The 19,347-nt window shown below is 44.2% G+C and overlaps 4 protein-coding genes across 13 annotated transcripts in view; all 4 read right to left on the bottom strand.

Moving 5' to 3' along the window:
* Positions 1–19,347, bottom strand: part of LOC309334725 (uncharacterized protein) — an 89,656-nt gene that overhangs the window by 9,351 nt on the left and 60,958 nt on the right. The gene's annotated exons all lie outside the window — the stretch shown is intronic.
* Positions 1–19,347, bottom strand: part of LOC309336365 (uncharacterized protein) — a gene marked incomplete at its 3' end in the record, with an annotated part of 52,152 nt that overhangs the window by 8,815 nt on the left and 23,990 nt on the right. The window lies entirely within an intron of this gene.
* Positions 1–19,347, bottom strand: part of LOC309334720 (uncharacterized protein) — a 53,576-nt gene that overhangs the window by 23,887 nt on the left and 10,342 nt on the right. For 2 of the 6 annotated variants that reach the window (XM_081849322.1, XM_081849325.1), the window contains exon 1: positions 711–1,684. The exons of 2 other annotated variants lie outside the window; for them this stretch is intronic. The gene's annotated coding sequence lies outside the window, so the exon portion shown is untranslated. Of the gene's footprint in view, positions 1–82; positions 653–710; positions 1,685–6,641; positions 6,823–19,347 lie in introns of those variants that run through there. 2 more of the 6 variants (XM_081849324.1, XM_081849323.1) reach the window with 2 other exon arrangements.
* Positions 3,859–19,347, bottom strand: part of LOC309334723 (uncharacterized protein) — a 91,227-nt gene continuing 75,738 nt past the window's right edge. For 4 of the 5 annotated variants that reach the window (XM_081849329.1, XM_081849333.1, XM_081849331.1 and 1 more), the window contains exon 2: positions 3,859–6,405. In XM_081849329.1, the coding sequence (XP_081705455.1) occupies positions 5,105–6,295 (1,191 nt within the window). In that variant the 5' untranslated portion in view covers positions 6,296–6,405 and the 3' untranslated portion in view covers positions 3,859–5,104. Of the gene's footprint in view, positions 6,406–6,829; positions 7,132–19,347 lie in introns of those variants that run through there. The other variant, XM_081849332.1, reaches the window with a different exon arrangement.

Below are 19,347 nucleotides of genomic sequence, written 5' to 3'. Positions count from 1 at the left end.
GAAAAACACCTCTTTGGCTTCCACCCACAAAAGCAACAGCTTTTTAAAAAATGCAATACGGAATAAGCAATGGGCAACTTACAGAGATCTTTTGGACTTTTCGGAAGAAGAAATAAAACTGAATAAACAGGATGAGGTGGGAGGTGTGGTGGCGGATTGGTTTCAATACCATCAAATCATCTTGTTTGGACAAGATAAAGGGAGAGGTTTTTGGACTGAAAGTTCAGTTTGAAAGAGATATTATTGAGAGGAAAGAGAAAGTGTTTCTCAAATTTCAGGTAGAAAACTGTCCAATCTGAAGAAGTGTGCATGCACACGAAAACTTATCCCCAGAACAAACTTAGTTGGTCTCTTAGGGACCCAGCCAGGCGCCCCACGACCCCAGGGATTCCTGCCAGGGGGAAGCCGGGAGAATGGGGGGCCTCAGCCCCACCCCCAGCCCTGCTTGGGGCGTCCAGGGGGGGGCAGGGCAGCTGAGCATCTCTCGGCCCCCCAGGAAAGAGAAAGGGGAGTCTGGCGGTGCTGCTGCTGCCCAGGAGATCTTGCCAGGTGTAGATCCCTGCAGGTGTTGGGTCCCCCCTTCCCCCCTGGGTCGGGGCCTGGATCGGGGCCCCTGTCGACGGGCCCCAGGGAGGGCGCTTTCCTTACGGGGGGTCTCCCCTTATCCCCCCTCCCCCTCTATTCCCCCCCTCCTCTCCCTCCCTCTTTACCTCTTGGTCCTCCGCCTCCCTGGCTCCAGATTAGTCCGCTTTCCTTGTCGGAAATAGAAAGGGGAGCGGCGGCGACGGGGGGGGGGGCTCTTCAGCGACGCCCCTCCTCCTCTTCCGGTCTGGAAACTTCCGGCGCATTTTGCGGCGACACTTCCGGCTCCTTTTGAGACGCGCGCATCCCTAGAGCTACGAAATTAGAGCAGCCCCTCCCTGTGTCCGGAGGGGAAGGAGACGGGACGGCGCTGCCTCTGGGGGCTCCATGGGGACGTGGCCCCCCTCCTTCCTCCGCCCCACAGCAGGCGGGCGAGATGGCTGCGGGGGGGCATCATATTTGGGGGTCCCCTGAGTTTGCGGGGAAAGAAGGACGTGGTTTTCAATCTGCAAACAGGGAGCCTGGGAGGGAAGAAGATGAATGAGAAGGAGGGAAGGGCTGCCCCTCCCCCTGTGGGTCAGGAGAGTGGGGGAGGGGCGGACCCAGGGAAGCCAGGGGGGTCCCTCCCCCCCCCTGCCCAGGTTTGCCTCGCAAGGTCCTCTGTGAAGCCCAGAGATGGAGCCAGCCTCGGGGGGTGGGAAGAGACATGGGGCTGCCCGAGAGAGAAGGGGCGCTTCCTTTCCTCTCCCCCCTCCTCTCCACAGGCTCTCCTGCGCCCAGAGACCCCCTTGGCCCGGCTGCCCCCTCGCCAGGCAGGGAGAGGGTGGGGTCCCCTTCCCCCATGAGAGGAATGCAATGGGGTTGTGAGGGGGGGGAGAGAGAGAGACCCCTTTCTGCTCCCCTCACAAGAGGGTCCCCGTTGTGTCTCTGAGGGACAAGAGAGGAGGCGCCCCTCCCCCCGCTGCTTCTTTCCCTCAGCGACTCTGAGGGCAACGACTTTTCCCGCCTTTTCCCAACTTCCCGCCCTTCGAAATCTGAGCCTCGCCTCAGTTTCAGGCGCCAAGGAGGCAGATTCCCGGGGCTCCCTGATTTATTAGTGGATTTCTTCTCATTCGCCTGATTTCTGCTCATATATCTGGCTTTTGGAGCGTCTCTCTGCTTCTTTAGAAAGAAAGCTGTATAAAAAGACCCCTCACCACTGCCTGAATCCCTTACAGTATGTAAAAGTCTGATTTCTTCCCATTTGCTGTGTATAATTCTTCCTCCAGGACTGTTCTTCCTTCCTGGCAATGTCACTTCCAAACTAATAATTCTTCCCTCACTGTCCTTAAATAGCTGCTTGGGGTCTAGTTTGGGACCTGCATAAAGAACCTCTCTTTTTTCCTTTTAGCTGTAGGTACAAATTCATGGCCAAAAGCCTTATTGATACACAATTTTCCATCCGATGCCTGCTTACTCGGAAGTAAGTCCTACTCTGCTCCCATGTGTGGAGCCAGCAGTTCATGCAGTTCTGCTAGCAGGAGGCCAAAGGACCCAGAGTGGTTTGCAACGAGGGTGGTTTCCAAATGCTGCCCTTTTTGATACGTTTGCATTTATTCTTTTGCGGTGGGGACTGGCCAGATTGGACCCCCCCCCACCATTCAAAAGAAAGACTTGCAAAAGATTTCAAAGGCGGAATTTCCAAAAGATGACACTTTGTCCTGAATTTAAGACAAGTCAGTTGAAAACTCATGGGCTTTTTTGGCGTTTATTTGGGGCCTTGTCTAAAAAAAAAAGCTACAGTTTTGGGGTTGTCCTGGTTTTTACTTTTTGAAATACGGCAACCCTAATTACTCTGGTCTCTGCTTGAACTGAATCTCTCCCTTTTAGAGCTCAGTCGGTAGAGCATGAGACTCTGAATCTATGGGTTAGGAGTTTGAGCCCCACTTTGGGCAAAATACCTTAATTCCAGGGGGCTGGGCTAGATGACCCTCGTGGTCCCTTCCAACTCTGCAATTCTAGGATTCTACCATGTGTAGAGGAAAGATCGCCCTCTTGTGGGCAGTGGAGGAATGATGTAATGTTGGTTGGTGGGAACTGTTCTTGAGTGTTGCCTTGTCACACACATGCAACACCACAACAGTCCTGTGAAAGGAAGGGGGTGCATTTCTGCAGGCTGATGTCCATCCATCCAGCTGCCCAGGCCCCAGCACCTCCCCCTAACAGTGAAGGGTCCCAGTCTGGAAATCCTCCCTTCCTGCTGGAGATGAGGCAGTGAGGGATTCCAGACAGACAGAGGCGCCCTTGCTCTGGAATTCCCTTGCCAGCAGGGAGACTTCAAAAGCCCCCCCCCCATGCCTCCCCCTTCCCTCATTTAGTATGGAGACTTTTCATCTTGTGGTTGGGTCATTTTAAATCCAGTTGTTTTTTTTAATACTGTTGTTGGTTTCCTTCTTTAAATTATTCCGTTTACTAGTGATATTTAACATAGTGTTTGTGAATGCAAAGCAATTGTGGCTCTTGGGTAGAAATCTGTGATCCGGACATGGCCTAGTTAATCACACCTTGTTTCAACATCCATCTAACACAAGGAAAAGAAAATCCCGCCATCATTTAGGCCGGACACTGAGGTCCACTTCCGAGGGTCTTCTGGGAGTTCCCTCATAATTACAGGGAACCAGGCAGAGGGCCTTCTTGGTAGTGGCGCCCTCCCTGTGGAACACACGCCCCCATAATAATTTATTAATAATAATTATCATCATCATCATCAGATGTCAAAGAGAGAAAGTAACTTTTGGAAGACCTCTGAAGGCCTTCAGGGAAGTTCTTAATGTTTGACATTTTACATGTTCCTTTGTCATAGAACCAAGCTGGCACCATCCATTGGTTCTGGCAGGGTTCTAGTTCATGGTCAACAAGATTAAACAGATGCACGTTGGGCTGATGAGGAGGTGGTGAGGGACCAGGAGTGAGACCTTGGGGTCATGTTAGGTAACTCTGGGAAATTGTTAACCCTGTGTGCACTGGCTCGGGAAACTGCAAATCTCATGCTGGGGATGTTTAGGGAACCGATTGAAAATACACCTGCCACTCTCCTAATGGTTGTAGTGCAGATCTTGTTGGCATGCAGAGGGTCGCAAGGCCAGCTGGCTAGCCCCAGGTGGGTCATTTCCTTCCAGCCGTCCTGCTGCGAAGACCCATCAGCCTCTGCTCCGATGTAAATCAGTGACCCAGGCTTCAAAGCCAGGGCACACTATATCAGCAGAGCGAACTGCGGACACAGAATAGGCGTGAGGCTTGTGGAAGCATACTACAACTACGGATTTATTAATCATAAATCAGGACAAAGAAACATTTCGTCTCTCTCTTTGTATTCTCAGAGAGACAGAGAAAAGCAAAAGCTATACACACAACGGAAATTCCCAGCATACTGTGCTGGAATGTAAACCGAAATGTGACACATAACAAACCCATATCTGCTCCTTAAGGAGGAATGGAAATTATTTATGGAGATCTATGGTGTGAACACATTTGGAGTACTGTGCACAGTTCAGTATCTGGGACCTTTCAGTTTGGAGAGAAGACGAGGAAGGAAGGACATGTCAGATAGAATGGAGAAAGAGGATAGAGAAAAGGCCCCCCCCAATAAAAATAGAACTCATGGAATCCAGTGAAGCAGGAATGGTGGAAGATTTAGGAGAGCGAAAAGAAGGGTCTCCCCCCCCCTTCTCTGCATCCAGCCAGTCCATGATGGCAACAGCAACAATAAGATAATTACATCAATAGTATGTATTGTGCTCTGCTGGCAGGAGGACTCCCTCGGATCATGTCCAGTTGCAAAAGTGCAAGGAGGCTTTCCACCCTCAGGGCCTAGAGGGGGATCGTGCCTTGGGGCAGCTGGTGGAATTGGAGGAAGCTGACGCTTAGCACTCTGGGTTTGGGACCTGCCTGAACCTCCTTCCACATTATACTCATCCATATTGTTTCTCGCCTGCGTCATTTTGGGGATAGCATTCCACACACACTTGTATCACCATGTGCCCCCTCCAAACATTGCTCTGAGATGCTCTGGTATGGCCCCTTCTTCCCTGTGCCCCCTTCCCTCCTCATGCAAGACATGCAGCTGGGAACAGAGCCTTTCCTGGTTATGCCAGGGAATGCCATGCATTTAAATGGTTTCTCCCCAGTGTGACTCCGTGGATGAATTCTAAGGTTTCCACTCTGACTGAAGCTCTTTCCACATTCCATGCACTTAAATGGTTTCTCCCCTGTGTGACTCCGTTGATGAATTCTAAGGTTTCCACTCTGACTGAAGCTCTTTCCACACTCCATGCATTTGAATCATAGAATCATAGAGTTGGAAGAGACCACAAGGGCCATAGAGTCCAACCCCCTGCCAAGCAGGAAACACCATCAGAGCACTCCTGACATATGGTTGTCAAGCCTCTGCTTAAAGACCTCCAAAGAAGGAGACTCCACCACACTCCTTGGCAGCAAATTCCACTGTCGAACAGCTCTTACTGTCAGGAAGTTCTTCTAATGTTTAGGTGGAATTTTCTTTCTTGTAGTTTGGATCCACTGCTCCGCGTCTGCTTCTTTGGAGCAGCAGAAATGGTTTCTCCCCTGTGTGACTCCGTTGATGAATTCTAAGGTCTCCACTCTGACTGAAGCTCTTTCCACACTCCATGCATTTGAATGGTTTCTCCCCTGTGTGACTCCATTGATGTCTTCTAAGGGTTCCACTCTGACTGAAGCTCTTTCCACACTCCATGCATTTACATGGTTTCTGCCCTGTGTGACTCCGTTGATGAATTCTAAGGTGTCCACTCTCAGTGAAGCTCTTTCCACACTCCATGCATTTAAATGGTTTCTCCCCAGTGTGACTCCGTTGATGAATTCTAAGGTGTCCACTCTGACTGAAGCTCTTTCCACACTCCATGCATTCAAATGGTTTCTCCCCAGTGTGACTCCGTTGATGAATTCTAAGGTGTCCACTCTGACTGAAGCTCTTTCCACACTCCATGCATTTAAATGGTTTCTCCCCTGTGTGAGTCCGTTGATGAATTCTAAGTTTTCCACTCTGACTGAAGCTCTTTCCACACTCCATACATTCAAATGGTTTCTCCCCTGTGTGACTCTGTTGATGAATTCTAAGGTCTCCACTCTGACTGAAGCTCTTTCCACACTCCATGCATTTAAATAGTTTCTCCCCTGTGTGACTCTGTTGATGAATTCTAAGGTATCCACTCCCACTGAAGCTCTTTCCACACTCCATGCATTTAAATGGTTTCTCCCCTGTGTGACTCCGTTGATGAATTCTAAGGTATCCACTCCCACTGAAGCTCTTCCCACACTCCATGCATTTAAACGGCTTCTCCCCCGTGTGACTCCGTTGATGTATTCTAAGGTTTCCACTCTGACTGAAGCTCTTTCCACACTCCATGCATTTAAATGGTTTCTCCCCTGTGTGACTCCGTTGATGAATTCTAAGTTTTCCACCCTCAGTGAAGCTCTTTCCACAGTCCATACATTCAAATGGTTTCTCCCCTGTGTGACTCCGTTGATGAATTCTAAGGTGTCCACTCTGACTGAAGCTCTTTCCACACTCCAAGCATTTAAATGGTTTCTCCCCTGTGTGAGTCCATTGATGTTTTCTAAGTTTTCCACTGTCAGTGAAGCTCCTTCCACACTCCATACTTTCAAATTGTTTATGTTCTCTCTTTTCACACTCCATTTATTTAAATGGTTTCTTCGTTAATTCCATTGGACATGGCCCACCAGAATTCTGACTGCCTTCTCCATTGTCTTCTTTCGATGGGGTGGGGAGAAAATCCTATTTGTTTTCTAGGAAGAGAACAAAGTACTATTATAATTAACACCTGCTCTTATTTTAACGTCTTTTACAATCTCTCCTGTCCTCCGTATGTTCCAAATTTTTAGGAAAGGCAAATGAAATAATGTAAAATAATGGTCATGCATCATCAGCCTTTTATAACCCTTAATTATTGGTAATGAAGCAGTATTATATTAGAATACAGTTTAACTGTGGGCTTTACGTTTGATAAAAAATGGTTTCTCACAGGAAAGGGAGCTGCTCTATGTTCCATGAACCTGGCCAATATTCATCAGGGTCCTAAGTTCATCATGAAGTTCTTCATCCGCTGCACTATAATCCTCCACCCCTTGGGCCACATTTTGTCCCCTTCGACCTCAAGATGTTTATTCATCACCTGCACAGTCCCTTTGGCCTCAGGAGGTGCATAGTGACCATTTTGGGAGACCCGTATATAAGTTTAGTGACAAGGCTTGGTGCTTGTGGTCGGTTGAAGGAGTGCTCAGTTGGAGAATGTTCTTGGGGTTGGACCTCCATCTCTCAGCCTTGCATTATTGAATGGAGAGAGCTGGAGATGCAGAAGGAAAGCAGCTGGAGCCTGACCGCTGGGAAGGCTAGATTGAGACACCCACCCCAATTATGATTTATAATAATTATATGCCACTGGGTCTCGCACCCGCCTCCTGACACTGGCTTATCTTAGCGGAGATTCCCTGTCCAGGCCTCTCTCACTGTTCTTCCTCCTTTGCCCTGGGTGGCATAGGGCTTTGGATATTCTAGCTCTGCTCCAACTGGGAATTCTTTATTAAATTGTTATACCTCTCTTCATCTGAATATCACAAGATAAAAATATGTGTGACACTGAAATAGGTGAGTATTAAAGGTGAATAGCACTGGCCAGAGTGGTGCATGCTCTGGTTATCTCCCGATTGGACTACTGCAATGCACTCTACGTGGGGCTACCTTTGAAGGTGACTCGGAAAGTACAACTAATCCAGAATGCGGCAGCTAGACTGGTGACTGGGGGCGGCTGCCGATACCATATAACACCGGTCTTGAAAGACCTACATTGGCTCCCAGTACATTTCCGAGCACAATTCAAAGTGTTGGTGCTGACCTTTAAAGCCCTAAACGGCCTCGGTCCAGTATACCTGAAGCAGCGTCTCCACCCCCATCATTCTGCCTGGACGCTGAGGTCCAGCGCCGAGGGCCTTCTGGCGGTTCCCTCATTGCGAGAAGCAAAGCTACAGGGAACCAGGCACAGGGCCTTCTCGGTAGTGGCGCCCGCCCTGTGGAACGCCCTTCCAGCAGATGTCAAAGCGATAAACAACTACCTGACATTCAGAAGACATCTTAAGGCAGCCCTGTTCAGGGAAGTTTTTAACGTGTGATATTTTACTGCATTTTTGGTTTCTATGGAAGCCGCCCAGAGTGGCTGGGGAGGCCCAGCCAGATGGGCGGGGTATAAATAATAAATTATTATTATTATTTTTATTGTTGTTGTTGTTGTTGTTGTTGTTGGAAAGAAAAGAAAGAAGATGAAAACCATGGTGTGTCCTCCTGAATGTAATATAATAATAATAATAATAATAATAATAATAATAATAATGAAGTGTAAAGAAGAAACCAATCTTCAAATCAGTTTCATATTCCCTGGCTGTATTTCTCAGCCATGATTGTGACTCAGAATCTTAGCCACACTTTTTTCTAGAATATCAACTGGATCTCTTTGTAATAGGAGCCAAGCATCCCTGGGATTTCATCCAGACATTCCTTTAGTGTGGGCAGCAGCAGCGGAGAAAGGAAGGAAGCAACTTTGGGGGCAAACCACTTCCTTCACATGGTCTTTCCCAGCGGCCAGCAGGGTTGATAAACTGCTCAGTGTGGACACCTTGGCTTTATAGTGTTAGGGTCTGGATACCAATCATAATCCCTTGGAAACGTCTCAAGAACCCTTAAGATCCAGTTCCACCAACTCCCAAGTAACACTGAGCCCTAGAGGAACCTTCTGTGCTGAGTTGAGGCATCTCTGGTCCTCCAGATGTGGTTGGACTCAAAGTACCACCTGCCCAAGCAAGGATGGCCCATGGCCAGGGAGGATGGGAGTCTTATCTGGTGGGACACACTTTCCCCTTCTACCACTTCCTCTGAAAATGCGGAATGGGGGAGGTGGGGCACATTGACGCAAGGGGGACATTGACACACCAATAATCAAGAAATGATATTCGTGTCGCGACATCACCCAAATGTGCCTATGCATGTGTGAGTAGAACAGTTGCGACTGCGCTGGCTGCCAGTTAGCCGTTGGCGTTTGAAGAGAGTAGGTGTGTTTTTAGCACGACCATCTAAAAATTATGTGAAATGTAAAAGTGTTCCAACACTTTTTTATGGCATTTAGTTAAGATTTAAAAATACCAAAGGTAAGTTATTCCACTCAGTAATCAGGATTACAGGTGATTTTCAAATAAGTTCAGTGGCTTTATTAACAATTGTTAGATTTTTGAAAATGTCCGTTGGCGCACTTTGATACACTAAGGGTTAGCGGCTCCAGTAATGGCTGAATTCCTCTGATCGGGAGGAAATTGCTTTGTGGAAATCTGGGTCTGGCCGCCACGGCGAAGGCGGAGACCCACTAAAAATCACAGGCGGGAGAAGCCTGTGAACGTGGGATTCGGCTGGCACCTTTTGCACCTCCTCTACTCGCGGGGAAACCCGTTTTCGGGGATCCGGAGCGACGTGGGGTGAGTGGCGCGGTGCTTTGAATTGACTGCTTCTTTCACGGAGTGAAGCCGCATTGCTGTTGCTGGAGAGCGCTGACTTTTGATTCTAAAACAACTACCCGTGAGTAGAACGGAAAATTGGATCTTTAAACGTCTTAATTTGGCACCAAAACGGGGAGGTTTCAAACAGGAAGTCCGCCTCCCCTTTTTATAAATAGACTGAAGCAAAGAGGCTGCAAGCTAAAGTCTTGGAAAGCCTTCCGTAAAGGATTAAACTTCCATCGGTTAAAATCACTAAACCCCCCCCCCTTGGAAGCAGGAGAAGAGGGGGGAAATTTTGGACCGTGTAAGCCTGCAGGAGAGAGTGAAGAAAGTCAAATTACCACCGCTCTGAACCTGGAAACAGGCTGCTAGTAAGACCCACGTTTTGGAATTGCCCATTGAATGTGAATAGATCGTTCGTTGACAGCTAGTTAAATAAGAGAAATACATTGTTTCCATTGTCTCCCTCAGCGTTTAAAAAGGAGTAAAAGTAACTGAAAATTGAAACTAACTTTATTGTTTGAACTGTGCTTAAAAGGATTGATACAGGACTTCCGGAGGCGGCGCGAACGGCAATGGCTGCCCTCTTCTAACCGGGAAGCTCCGCTGAGAACGGGTCGTCCGCTGCGGCAAAGCGGAGACCCACTTTGAAAAACCACAGGCGGCAGAAGCCTGTGGTCTCAGGACCCGGCGGGCGCCAGGAGCAGCCCCCGAAACGTTGAAGGGACCCCGTAAGGGGCTCCGGATCGTGGAGGGGGTAGCGGCGCTGTGGGTCGTCTCGCAATCAACGGAGCGAAGCCGCGTTGCTGCTGCCGGTGAGCGCTGATCTTTCTTCCTGAAACTTCTGATTCGGAAAGTAACAACCCGTGAGTAATAAGGACTTTACAAAACTTTAAGATCTAAAAATATCGAATTTGGCTGAAAGCGGAGTGACGAAAAACAGGAAGTCCGTCTTCCGCTGACACTGAACTTCAAAGTAAAGAGCTGGAGGAGTGGAGGCAGAGTGAACTTTCAACCTAACTGATCTGGGCACCCACTGAAATTACTTTTAAGCAGATTAAGGACTCTAAGTAATTGATCTTATGACTTCTATTGGGATTGTGATACCTTTCTTCTATTTGGATTACAATTTAAGTAAGAAACCCAGGCGCTGGAACTGCCTGAGCAACTGAGCAGTCAGCCTGCAGATTTGGATACTTTGAATTTAAACTTTGAAACATTCTGAGGGAGTTTGGACTTGCTACTTTGAAGCACCTTTCGGAATTCCAGTAAGCACTGTCTGAAACGTTGTGGCTTTTTAAATACTAACTCTGCTAAAACCTATCTTAGTGAAGGTTCCTGGACATTGAATTAGACTTTATTAATTTTATTGGAATTGATCTCTTCCCTAAAGACATTTTAAGCTCCCCCTAGAGGATTTGGGACTTACAGCAGTGACATTGTTTTACTTTCCTTTTCCCGGCCTCCTGTTTGACTGTTACCATCTGGGCCGTTGTTTTCTCATGGGAACAACTCAGCTTGACCTTGACTTTTAGATAACTTTGGAATGAGTGGCACAAAAAGAAAGGGACCAAAAACCAGACAAACAACTCTAACAACTTTAACTGCAGCCTCACAGGCACGCAGATCATCTGTGCCTACTTTGCCTTCTGAGGAAGAAGCTGCTTCTCTGCCACGGGCAGGGGAGGGAGAAACTGAGGAATTACAATTGGAAGATATGGCCTCAGGAGCAACTGGCTCTATTTTAGAGAAAATTCTTGAAAAATTGGAATCTTTGGATAAAAAAGTTGATCAGCAAACAGCTAAAATTGATCAAAACACAGAATGTTTAAATAGACTAACTGGACAAGTTGCACAGAATGCACAAGCAATTGGAGAACTGAAGGAGGCTGCAGGTGAAAATCAGAAATTGGCTGAGGATACCAGCCAAAGATTGGGAGAGTTAGAAAAAGAGGTAAGACCACTCAGTAAACAAGTAGGTAAACATCAGACCTATCTTTCCATGACAGAACTGCGGAACAGGGAGACCAACTTAAGGATAAGGTCGGTACCAGACGTGGAAGAAGGCAACCTAGCTGAGTTTCTGACTAAAAAATTTTCCAAGTTTTGGAACCTAGAGGAAAAAGACTTTAAAATCGTATCAGCTTTCAGGCTTGGAAGACTTACAAAGAAAGAGAAGCCCAGAGACTGTTTGATAACATTGAGATCAAGGGAGGAAAGGGACAAGATTTTGGGCCTGCATTACGGAAAGTCACTGGACATTTCGGACAAAAGAATTGAAATTTACAAGGACATTCCTAAACAACTGTTGGATCTTAGATATGACTATTTGGAACTAGTAAGATTGTTGAGGAGCAACTCAATCATCTTCAGGTGGGATTTTCCCCAAGGACTATCTTTCACTTTTAGAGGGAAGAAGATTAAAATCAGAACACTGGAAGACAGAGATAAGTTTCTGACTGCATACGGAGAGGACCTTCATAAAGGACTTGAACTACCCTCGGGGCCTGAACCACCAGGGGTACCTGCACCCTCGGACCCTGAAGACCCGGAGAACAAAGTACCACCCCAAGGAAAATAACCAGATTTATTCAGGATGTCTCTGCAACTTTTGAGCTGGAATATAAATGGCTGTAACATCCCGGAAAAAAGGAGGAAATTTTTTCACATATTAAAAAAGGAACAATTGGACATTATTTGTTTACAAGAAACACATGTGACGAGGCTCCACAGAAAAGTATTAATAAATAAAAGGCTTGGCCAGGAATTCATATCTTCGGACATAGTAAAAAAGAGAGGTGTGGTGATATATGCAAAAGAGAGCCTCTCACCTAAATTTCTATTCAAAGATGAACACGGAAGAATTTTGGCAATCGAAATACAACATCAAGGAGAGAAAATCCTGATATTAGGAATTTATGCTCCAAATGAAGGGAAATCGGAATTTTACAAGAAGTTGCATGAGATTATGCTGGATTATCTGGACTACAACAACATCATTATGATGGGAGATATGAATGGGGTCGTATCAACTAACATGGATAAGTCACAAAGCCAAAACGTTACAAAAGACGGAAGACTACCAAAGACCTTCTTCGAAATGACAGACAATATGGATTGGATTGATATTTGGAGAATGAAGAACCCCTTGGGAAGAGAAGGAACATTTTTCTCTGAAGCCCAGCTGACTTGGACAAGAATCGACCAAATATGGATAACTAGAGGTCTGGCACCCAAGGTCAGAAAGGTGGAAATCTGCCCAAAGACCTGCTCCGACCATAATGCACTGAAAATGGATATGACACTATTACCAACCGGTTCCTTTAGATGGAAGATGAATGACAATTTGTTTAGAGATCAGGAGATCATTAAGAAGGCCCAAAAAGCTTTGAAGGACTACTTTGAGATAAACATGAACACTAAGGTGGAAAAAAGAACCATTTGGGATGCAAGCAAAGCCGTCATGAGGGGGTTCTTGATACAACAGAATGCTGTAAAGAAAAGGACACAAAATGAGAGGAAAGATAAGATTTTGGAGAAAATTAAAGAATTAGAGAAGAAGTTAAGATTAAATCCGAAGTCACAGCCGATTCTGAGAGAAATCAAACTTCATCAAGCACAATATTCTAAACTGATAAATCAGGAAATAGAGTGGAAGATTAAACTAATGAAACAAAAAACCTTTGAATCGGCAAACAAATGTGGGAAACTGCTAGCGTGGCAGTTGAAGAAGAGACAAAAATTAAACACAGTTACAAATTTGGAAATTGAAGGAAGAAATATTCAGAACCCCGTGGAGATTAGAAAATGTTTTCAGAAATATTTCAAAAAATTATACACTCAAGGGCCGCAGGATGAGGTTGAGATTAAACAATTTTTGGGGAAAAATGGACTAAAAAAACTGTCACAAGAAAATAGATCACTCCTGAACAGTAAAATAACACTGTTCAAGAGATTGAACAAGCCATTCAGAATATGCAACTGGGCAAATCTCCAGGGCCAGACAGGTTGACCTCCAAGTATTATAAGACATTAAAAGACTACTTGATACAACCACTGATGGAGGTCAGCAACGAAATTATGGAGGGGAAGAGGGCGCCGGAATCGTGGAAGGAAGCCTTCATCACATTGATACCAAAATCAGAAATTGAAAAGACACAACTCAAGAACTATCGTCCCATCTCCCTTTTAAATGTGGATTACAAAATATTTGCAGATGTTTTGGCAAGTAGACTTAAAAGAGTTCTAAATGAAGTAATTCATAAAGACGAGGCAGGCTTTCTCCCAGGTAGACACATGTTTGCTAATACAAGGAACATTATTGACATTTTGGAACTTTTGCAAACAGACATAAACACAAAAGCAGTGTTAATTTTCATAGATGCGGAGAAGGCCTTTGATAATATCTCTTGGAAATTTATGAAGGGAAATCTAAAAGAAATGGGAGTGGGACGGGGTTTTGAGAATGGGATTGATGCAATATATTCAGAACAAAAGGCTAAATTGATAGTTAACAATGTGGTTACAGAAGAGTTTAAAATTGAAAAAGGAACACGACAAGGCTGCCCGATTTCCCCTTTGCTATTTATTTCGGTTCTGGAGGTGCTCTTGAATATGATCAGAGGGGACCGGTTGGTGGAAGGGATTCAGGTCGGAGCGAAACAATATAAACTTAAAGCCTTTGCAGATGACCTAGTTTTGACTTTGCAGGAGCCAGAATCTAGTACAAAAAGAGTATTACAACTGATTCAAGAAGAAGAAGTAGTTGTGCCTAGGCGCTCCCAGCGTTCAAACAAGGGCGTACCTCCTCAGCGTTTGACCCTAGGAGGAGTGAGAGTATGCAATGTGAGTTGTGTGGAACCACAAAGTTATAATGAAGTCTTAGACTTACCCCCTGGGGAACGCGCTTTGTGGGAACAAGCTATGAAAGAAGAAATGGACTCTTTTAAAGGTAACAAAGTGTTTGAGGTCATAATGCCGCCCCCTGGTGGCAGAGTGGTGTCATGCAAGTGGGTTTACAAAAGGAAAACCCTTGCATCTGGGGAACCACGTTTTCGAGCCAGATTAGTAGCCAGAGGGTTCACTCAGATTAAAGGGGAGAGTTATGATAAAGTGTTTTCTCCCACTGTAAAGAGTGAAACTTTTCGTTTAATGCTTTCCATTGCTGCTGTAAGACAACTAGCAGTGCACCATTTTGATGTTGGTGCTGCATATCTGCATGCAAATTTAGACCATGAAGTGTTCATGAGACAACCCCCTCCTGGGTTTGAAGAGGAGAATGGTGCAGTCTGGCGTTTGAAAAAGGCTGTTTACGGTCTCCAACAAAGTGGAAGGTGTTGGAACCAGTCTTTAAATAAAGCCCTTGTAAAAACTGGTTTTAAAAGGAGTGTGGCTGATCCATGCCTGTACACCAAGGGGACAGGCAACAAATATCTAATGCTCTTAGTCTTTGTTGATGATTTGCTTGTAGCAGGGAGTTCCACAGATGAGATCCAGAAGCTCACAAGTCAACTGGAAAAGAGGTTTAAGCTTAAAGCCTTAGGGCCTGTAAGCAATTACTTGAGAGTAGAAGTAAGGCAGGAAGCTGATGGAAGCTTCCTATTGAACCAGAAAGAGAAAATTCTTCATTTGATAGAGCAGTTTGGCATGGAAAACTGCAAGCCAGTTCAAACTCCCATGACACCAGATTTCCCAAAGACAGTGTGTGATGATGAATTTGATCAGCCTGAGTTGTATCACTCAAAAATAGGATCACTGTTGTATTTAAGCCCGTGGTCAAGGCCAGACATTGCATGTGCTGCAAATGTTCTGAGTCAACGTGTATCTAAACCCAGTACTTCCGATTAGTGTGCTTTGAAAAGGCTTATCAGATATCTAAAAGGGACATTAAATGCATGTTTGAAGATATCTAGTACACAAGACGAAAAACTAGAAGTATTTGTTGATGCGGACTGGGGAAGCTGTGTAGCTACCAGAAAATCTACAAGTGGAATGGTTATGATGTTTGCCAATTCCCTAATTGGATGGAGGTCAAAGAAACAAGGATTTGTTGCGACCTCATCATGTGAGGCAGAATATGGGAGCCTGTCGCTAGCATGCAATGAAATCATGTGCTTTGTACAGATACTAAAAGATCTAGATTGTAAAGTAGATTTGCCTATCCAAGTGTATGAAGATAGCCAATATTGTATTCCATTAGCGGGCTCAGAAATAATGAAATCTGCATCAAAACATATTGCTATCCGTCATGCAAATGTGAGAGATATAATATTGCTGATATGTTTACCAAGCCTTTGCCAGCAACATGCCATAATGAATTGATGACAAAACTGGGTTTATGTATATAATGTATGTATGCATTGTTTCTGTTGGGGTTTTTCGCATTTAAGAAACAGAAGGGGTGTCACGGCTAAAATGGCCGCTGTTTCTTTAATGCGAATAAAGCTGGGTCAGCATGACTCAGCGGTCTGCACCAAGTTGTATATATAAGTGAGAAATGTTAGTTTGTTGCTGAGGCTGGTGTTTGGGTTGGTTGGTTGGTTAGTGCTGGAGTGTATAGTTATTCAGTCGTGTTTTGCACAAAGACTTTTAAGAATAAAACTCTGCAAGGATATTCTCGCGGACTCTTTTTGTGCCGACAAGGAGACTGAGGAGACAAAGGGAGGTCAGAACCCTTTCCTTCCTTTTTTTTTTTGCTTTTTACAAACACTGACAAGGACACACTTTTTCCCCTCCAAAAATGAAAGGGAAATGTGTGTGCGTCCTATGGGGCGAATGCAGGCTTTCGCTGAAGCCTGGAGAGTGAGAAGGGTCGCTCTCGCTCTCCAGGCTTCACGCAGATCTCCACAAGCCGTAGGAGCCCGCGCTGGGCTCCCACGGCTTGCGGAGAGTTGCCTGTATGCTGAAGACTGGGCATATCCCCGCTATAACACACAAGTTCCAGGGGGTTGGACTCGATGGCCCTTGTGGTCTCTTCCAACTCTATGATTCTATAAATCCTAGTATTTACTATACCTAAACATTGAGCACCACAGACTAATAATAATAGCGATAATAATTGATTATTTATACCCTGCCCATCTGGCTGAGTTTCCCCAGCCACTCTGGGCGGCTCCCAATCGAGTGTTAAAAACAACAGAGCATTAAATATTAAAAACTTCCCTAAACAGGGCTGCCTTCAGATGTCTTTTAAAAGCAAGATAGCTGCTTATTTCCTTGACATCTGATGGGAGGGCGTTCCACAGGGGAAAGGAGCAGGTTTTTTCTTAGAACAAAGGTCGTAAGAATATGTTTGGATGGCACGCTTATTTATGGCAGGATAAAACTAAAACACACAAGAGCTCTATGAATCAGGTTATTCAGAAAATCCTTTTTACAGTATGGGATAAATATAATAATCCGCTGGAAAGAAAAACACCTCTTTGGCTTCCACCCACAAAACCAACAGCTTTTTTAAAAATGCAATACGGAAGAAATAAAACTGAATCAACAGGATGAGGTGGGAGGTGTGGTAGCGGATTGGTTTCAATACCATCAAATCATCTTGTTTGGACAAGATAAAGGGAGAGGTTTTTGGACTGAAAGTTCACAGTTTGAAATAGATATTATTGCGAGGAAAGAGAAAGTGTTTCCCAAATTTCAGGTAGAAAATTGTCCAATCTGAAGAAGTGTGCATGCACACGAAAGCTTATCCCCAGAACAAACTTAGTTGGTCTCTTAGGTACTGCTGAACAATTTTTTTTAAAAAAACTTTCCAAAATGTATGAGATACTACTAAAATGGGAAACAAAATAAAACTGGTAAAATCTGCAATGATACACTGGGCCAGAAATTTAGGTCATAATTAGAGCTGGGCTTGATGTTAATGCGCTGTTTCCTAATATTTGAGCTGACATTATATCGCAAATCCAGTGTGTATAAGGACTAGGAAATATCTGATTTTCAATATCGTGATAACTCGTCAGCTAACAGTTGCAATGTTCTCACCAGCTAAACCTCACAATATGACCTGCTAAACATTGTCATGTTATCAGCAGCTAAAGATTGCAATCAGGGTGGATACAATCAATGATTTTTTTTAAAAAAAAATAAAAATCGGATATTTTTTATTTAAATCAGATTTTTTTTTTAAAAAAATGCTTTTAGAGGAAAAATTCTACCTAAAGATAGTTTTATATTTAATTACATTATAGTCCAAAGGCTATTCATCAGGAAATAAGGATTTGTTTTTAATTATCTAGCATGAGGCTTTATATGCAATATTTAATTTTTTGGGTAAATGAATTCCATTAATCCATTCACAATGTCATGCTCTTCCAGAGGTTTCTGTAAGATTATTCAAGACTTTTCTGTAAGATTCAAGACTTTGGTCGGGTGGCGGGATTTAAACTAAATAAACAGAAAACTAAGGTGTTGGGAAAAAATTTGACAGATACAGAGTCAGAACGGTTTCAGAGAGAAACAGAACTAACTGTGGTAAAAAAAGTAAAGTACCTAGGGGTAAATATAACAGCAAAAAATCTGAGTCTATTTAAGGATAATTATGAAAAAGGTTGGTCTGAAATTAAGAGAGACTTGGACAGTTGGACAAAATTGAAACTTTCTTTGTTAGGCCGAATTGCTGCTATTAAGATGAATGTATTGCCAAAAATGTTGTTTTTGTTTCAAACATTGCAGATTGTGGACAAGACGGAGTGCTTCCGGAAGTGGCAGAGAGATATTTCTAAATTTGTCTGGCAGGGCAAAAAGCCCAGAATTAAGTTTAAGATATTAACTGATGCGAAAGAAAGAGGGGGCTTTGCCCTGCCAGACTTAAAACAGTACTATGAAGCCGCAGCTTTCTGCTGGCTAAAAGACTGGCTACTTCTCGAAGACACTGATGTGTTGGATCTGGAAGGTTTTAACAATGCTTTTGGTTGGCATGCATACTTATGGTATGACAAGGTTAAGATCAATAAGGCCTTTAAGAACCATATTGTCAGGAAAGCAGTATTTAATGTCTGGACAAAATACAAAGACTTATTGGAAAACAAAACTCCGAGGTGGCTTTCTCCTCTGGAAGCTAAGGCCCGAAAAAGACCCAATATGGAGGCCAAATGGCCAAAATATTGGGAAATATTAGAAAAAGATGGGGACAATTGGAGATTGCAGAGTTTGGAGAAAATGAAGGACAAAGTGCGAGACTGGTTACATTACGCTCAGATTAAAGAAGTTTTTAAAAATGACAAAAAGTTAGGGTTCCAGGTGGAGAAATCGAAGTTGGAAACAGAATTGTTAGAACCAAAGACTAAGGTATTATCAAGAATGTATAACTTGCTGTTAAAATGGAATACACAAGACGAAATGGTTAAATCAGCTATGATAAAGTGGGCACAGGACATTGGGTATAATATCATGTTTGAGGACTGGGAAAGGTTGTGGACCACTGGGCTGAACTTCACTGCATGTAATGCTCTGAAGGAAAATGTAATGAAAATGAAATACAGATGGTACATGACCCCAGTTAAACTTGCCAAAATATACCATTTGTCTGATAATAAATGTTGGAAATGTAAAGAAAATGAAGGAACATTCTTTCACCTCTGGTGGACCTGCCCTAAAGTGAAGGCCTTCTGGGAAATGATATATAATGAGTTGAAAAAGGTATTTAAGTATACCTTCACTAAGAAACCAGAGGCCTTCCTTCTGGGTATTGTCGGCCAGAAGGTGTTAAAGAAGGACCAAACATTTTTTATGTATGCAACAACGGCAGCAAGGATACTCATCGCTAAGAACTGGAAAACTCAAGATCTACCCACACTGGAAGAGTGGCAGATGCAGCTGATGGACTATATGCAACTGGCCGAGATGACTGGCAGAATCCGAGACCTGGGAGAAGAGAGGGTTGAAGAAGACTGGAAGAAATTTAAGATTTACTTACAAAAATATTGTAATTTGGTTGAATGTTAAGAAGGATGCTAGATCATAAGTAATTGTCCACCACTGAATTAGATCTGAATTTGACAAGTGAGATTAAGGAAACTATAAATTTTCTGGAGAACTGCTAGATTCTATTTAAATGAGCGGATATAAGATCGTAAACAAGATGATAATTTGCTTGAAAAATTTTTATAACGATGTAAGTGGGAGCGGGAGACGTGAGGGAGTCCAAAGAAGCGATGAAACTATGTTATGGAATAAGTAATGTTGTTT

This window comes from Podarcis erhardii (assembly GCF_964252035.2).
Source record: "Podarcis erhardii genome assembly, chromosome: 2".
NCBI lineage: Eukaryota > Metazoa > Chordata > Lepidosauria > Squamata > Lacertidae > Podarcis > Podarcis erhardii.
This window is presented reverse-complemented; position numbering and strand designations above follow the sequence as displayed.